Source organism: Terrapene carolina, unplaced genomic scaffold, assembly GCF_002925995.2.
Source record: "Terrapene carolina triunguis isolate 2854851 unplaced genomic scaffold, T_m_triunguis-2.0 Scaffold195, whole genome shotgun sequence".
Lineage (NCBI taxonomy): Eukaryota > Metazoa > Chordata > Testudines > Emydidae > Terrapene > Terrapene triunguis.
The window spans coordinates 78,421-83,668 of NW_020664546.1; the positions used below are offsets into that span (position 1 = coordinate 78,421).

The window sequence follows — 5,248 nt, forward strand, 5'->3', positions numbered from 1 at the left end:
GGTTGAAGCAGCAGCTTACCCCATGCAATAGGATGCGCTTGGTTCTCAGCCAGTCAGGCTGACCGCCCTGCTGGCTTCTTCACCACGTCTGGGAGGCTGAGTGTCTACGGCGCCATTTGGGAATGGCCCAGTCTGGGGTGCCCCGGCCCTGGGACAGGGGCTGAAGAGCTAATCTGGCGTATGCAATATTACACACCCACCAGCCATGGGGACTGAACTTGGGGCCTCTTGCTCTACAGGCAATAGAGGCTCATGCTTGAGTGATGAGGCCCAGCTCAGCCCCTCTACATGCGGCCCAGGCTCACGGGAAAGGGACCAGGAGCAGCCCGGAATGGGCATGGTCATACGTAGCTAGGACGGAGAGCATCAGACCTGCTCCATGCCTTCCTCATCCCAGCTCCGCCCAGCCCCATCAGCCCCTACAGCGCTCCTCCCTCGCCAGCCGCAACTTCCACCCTGACCGTGTCCGTGGAGCACCTTGGCTCGAGGCAGCACCCTGTCCGCCTCACAAGCTTCCTCAGCCCGGCCTGATACTGGCTGGAGAGGCTGAAGCAGATGATGGGATTGACGCAGCGGTTGGCGTAGGCCAGCAAGGTGGTCAGGTTGGACGCCAAGTACATGGGGCCTGTGGTGAGCAACTCATCATCCTTCGTGAGGAAAACCACCAGCCAGTAGGGGACCCACATAACCACAAAGGTCACCACGGTGACCAGAGCCATGACCGTGGCACGCCTGTTAACCTGGAGACTGGAGGCCGTGTGGACGGCCAGCCCCCTCCTAACCCACAGGGTGAAGATGATACTGGAGTAGCAGAGGATCATCAGTAGCATGGGGGGGAGGAACGCCAAGCCCCCCAGGAGCCTGAAGTAAAGAGCCAACTGCTGCTTGAGCATTTGGTTCACGCAGTACGTCTCCCCCTCCACCTCCACTGTTGTGTAGTGAATCCACAAGGGGATGGAGAAGAGGAAGCCAAGCGCCCATATAAACACGCAGGCCCAGGCGATGAGCCTCTGGGACACAGCCATGGTGCGCGTCGGGTAGGTCACCGCCACGTAGCGCAGCAGGGAGACTGCCAGCAGGCTGTAGAAATCGGCAAAGATGATGGAGAGGGACAGGCTGTTGTAGGTGACGCACACCACGTAGCCCAAGGGCCAGCCCTTGAAGAGCACGTTGCCAAACATCACCGGGACGACGTAGAGGAAGAAGAGGAGGTCCAGGAGAGCAATATTGACCAGCAGGGGCCCGGTCAGGCGGGAGACGTGGCTGGCACCAGTCCTCATGAGGTCTGGGATCAGGACCAGGAGCAGCAGGACATTCCCAGGCACACCCAGCAGGAAAATGAGAAAGTAGATGGAAGCAAAGAGCCTCCTGGATTGGAGGAGGAAGATGTCACTCAGCACAGAGCTGGAGCTGTTCCCTGCACTGGAGTTGGAGGTCATAGCAACGCTGACGTGCCTTGTCAAGCAGAGCTCGGCTGCAGCTGGCCCTGTCGCTCTGTTCTGGAAATCAAAGGGCAAAGTTAGCTTGGCATTCAGCACCTACGGGCTTGTCTTCATGGACAGCGCAGCGGCGGCACTGGTGCAGCTGCGCTGCTGTAGCACGTTCGTGAAGACGCTGCTACTCTCCCGTTGACAGGGAGCTGTCTACACCGGGGTGAGGTCAGTATAACTATTGCTCGGGGGGGCGGGATTTTTCACACCCCTGAGCGATGTGGTTATACCGCTATATGTCTGTAGTGTAGACCAGGCCTCAGAGAAAGCAGCAGTGCTAAGGGTACAGCCCTCGAAGAATGGTCAGAAGCACGGCTCCCCAAGAGGAAAATACGGAGGTTTGGTGCGTGGAAGCGGGATGAGTAACAAATTCACGGGGCAGCCTGAGAAATTCTGACCCCCAGAAACAAAACTTCGAGCTTCCTGGGGACAAAATCACTAGAAATCCAGGCACAGAGCTCCCTGACGGGAAAGCCCTATAGGATGCTAGAGCAAATACTAACCCCCCCAGAGGTTTCTCTAGCAGGGATCTGTGACTGCTCAGGGAACAGAACCCAGGCGTCCCAGCCTCCTGCTTAGCTAGTGAGCAAGACAGCCTCATCTGACACGCCGGGAGCTGTAGTTCAAGGCCAGTGGTGGATTCGTAGCACTAAGAGCCCAGTAAAGGCAGGGGCAGCCGGATCATTTCAAAGAGGCAGATTTAATTAGAGTGAGTCTGACCGCACCACTAGAGAAACGTACTGGGGGGTCGGGGAGTGGCCTCAGGAGAGCCAGGCACTGCTGGAGAATAAAATACTCAAAGCATGGCAGGAAGGTGGGAGAATGTGGAGGAGCCCAGTGTCCACGGCTGAGGGACACAGGCTCTAGCTGGGTGTCCAGGAGGCCAGAGCGCCTCAGGTTCTGCTGCGCTCGGTAAAGCACCTAGCAAGCAATTTGGAGCAGGGCCGGTTTGCCTGGGGCCTTGTCCAACACCAACCCTGTTGTTGGGGTTAGTGGTTATTTCTCCCAGCTAACCTCCACGCATGACTGCCTTGGGTGTGGCTGTTTCTGAAGGGCAGACAGGCTCCCCGAACTCCAGCACCCTCTCACGGGCAGGCTGTTTGCTCACCCAGAGAGAGCGACAGAGGGGGGAGCAGGAAACTTCCCTCAGGACGGGGGGTTGGTTCGGCCAGTGAGCTAGGAACTGACGCTGCAGCACAGGAAACGCTCTAGTTAGATGGTAGCTTCTCGTTTGGTCACTGGGAAGATTCCCCCAAGTTTCACTGGAATCACACTTTACACGAATCCGGGCACCCATTCTCCTCCACTACACATTGGACTCGTCCGATGGGCCCGATCCTGCTCCCACCGAAGTCAGGAACTGAACTTCCGGGGCACAGGAGCAGGCCCGATGTCTGAGTTCCCGACACATCCCGTCCTTCCTGTATTCAAAACGCAGCTCTACGAACCCGCTCCTCTGGGCGCGTCTCCTTCTGCAGTGCAGAGAGGTTCCCGGCTCCCTGGCCTGTAAGCTGGGAGACTGTGGCGTGTCCAAGCCAAAAGGACTCACCTCTCCAGTGGGTGTGGGTGCCCCTTGCAGGGAACAGCTGGATGAAGCTGCAGTCCCAGGCAGCTGCTCTTGTCTTGACCTTGTCACTTTCCCAAGCAAACCCCTGCTGACTAATGAGAGACAATTTATAAACTCCAGCCAGAAAAACCTCAGGAGGCAGCAACACCCCTGCTCTGCCCAGGGCTGCCCATCACAGTCCCTCTGGCTGAGCAAACAGGCAACCTGCTCCAGTGCAGAGATCAGCCACAAGGCATAGACGGCCGTCAGTCAGCCTGGCGGAGAAACCACCTGCGAACTGGGGTGAGCAAGGGGACTCTGCCTACTTCTGCCACTTGTTCCAAATAACCAAGCAGCAGCTGAAATCGACCCCCTGGATCCAGCCACCGCTGAGCTTCTGGGGAGTTTGGATCGAGATTGGAACCCCCAGTCCAGCCCGACTCACAGCACTCGCTGTTCCAGAGGACACAGGGGCACCATGGGGGCTGACGGGGAAAGAACTACATGAGGTACACAGTGAAGCTAGGTATCAAATTTTCAGTGAACAGAAATATTGCTAAAAAATGTATTTTTCATAAATCCAGGGCAAATCTGGGGAATAGTTTCACCCCCCCCCAATTTATGTATTTATTATTAATTATTATTATTATTATTTTAATTTTGGCCACTGAACCAAAAAGTCAGTTATTTACTCAGTGCTCTGACTACCACAACTGTGGTCTGCATCCTGCGCTTTGATACAGCGAGCTTGCCTGGAGCAGTGCTGTGAGGCAGCTGTCTTACAGAACGAGTCTCACACACTGCGCTCACCCCAAAGACTTACAGGGGGAGGGATAGCTCAGTGGTTTGAGCATTGGCCTGCTAAACCCAGGGTTGTGAGCTCAATCCTTAAGAGGGCCATTTAGGGATCTGTGGCAAAAATCTGTCTGGGGCTTGGTCCTGCTTTGAGCAGGGGGTTGGACTAGATGACCTCCTGAGGTCCCTTCCAACGCTGGTATTCTGTGACTTTCCATTGGTTCTTTCTTGCTCTGTTATTTTCCCTGCTGTAGAAGGAAGCTCGTTCAGACTGAACAGACCCGCTCCTTTCCAAATGTGAAGCCATAATGTGCCGGGAGCCAAAGAAACCAAAGCCTTTACTGCAGGTGCAGATTTATAAATGTTTGCTCTAGCAGATCACTGCCCTTCAACGGGACCCAGCAGGCGCTGAATCCAAACTCTAACACGAGGGAATTTGAGAGAAACCTGGCCTAAGCAGCTACAACTCCATTGACTTCACACCAGCTCCACCTGCTTGGCCCAGATGGGAACTAGGCCCAACTATTTCCATGCAGGATCAGGACAGAGCTTAGCCTATTTAAAGGAAGAGCAGGGATTTCTAATGGCTTCGCTTTCACGCAGGGACGTGCAACTCAAAAATCTGATGCAAGAACTGGGCTCAGTCAGGTGACTAACTAATAATGGTCCATGTTGGCATACTGAAGTCCTGGTAAGTCCATGGCTGGTGGGTGTTTGTCCTGTCGTCACAACACTGGCTTTTACAGGTCCATTATGTGTACTTTTGGAAGTTGTTTCACATACTTTGCCCTTCTGTAGAGCTCTCCACCTGCAGGTCTCACTCTCAAAGCATTTTATAAATACAAACCACCTCAACATCCCCAGATGGGAGATATTCTGCCCCTCTTAAAGATGGGGAAATGGAGACAAAGGAGAAGTTAATTCCCCCAAGTTCACACAATGAGTCAGGGCAGAACCCAGCAGTCTAAACTCCCATTTTCCCTGATCCAACCACTAGACCATACTCCTCTCCCAGTGCCAGGAATGGGAGCCAGGACTGCTGACTCCGGATTCACCCCTGCTGCTACCACAACGGTGAGAAGGACTTTTGTGTTAAATGGTAGCATTATTTTTTTTTTTTGCACTTCTTTCTTATGTATAAAGAGCAACTTTATTACGTGAAGGGAAAGGTTATTCCTGCTTTTTTAAACACACTAAAAACAGAACAAATCAATCAATCTGATCACTTTCTCCCCTATTGTTTTGCTGGACAGGGCCGGCTCCAGGCACCAGGCACCCAAGCTGGTGCTTGGGGCGGCACCTGGAGGGGGGCGGCGCGGCGCTCTGGCTGCCGGGGGGAGAGCCGAGCCCCAGCTGGGGCTTGCCGCCCTCTCGCCGCCCTGCCCCTGGCACTCTGGCCGCCGGGGTGGGGGGGAGA

At 54.9% G+C, this 5,248-nt stretch overlaps 1 protein-coding gene across 1 annotated transcript; it reads right to left on the reverse strand.

Moving 5' to 3' along the window:
* Positions 1 to 419: 419 nt before the first annotated feature.
* LOC112125952 (galanin receptor type 2-like) lies at positions 420 to 1,439 on the reverse strand. Its single transcript, XM_024224308.1, has one exon. The coding sequence runs from the start codon at positions 1,437 to 1,439 to the stop codon at positions 420 to 422; it is 1,020 nt and encodes a 339-aa protein (XP_024080076.1).
* Positions 1,440 to 5,248: the final 3,809 nt, after the last annotated feature.

Coding starts and splice junctions, on each gene's coding strand:
- LOC112125952 (XM_024224308.1), bottom strand. CDS start 1,439: ATGACCTCCAACTCCAGTGCAGGGAACAGCTCCAGCTCTGTGCTGAGT.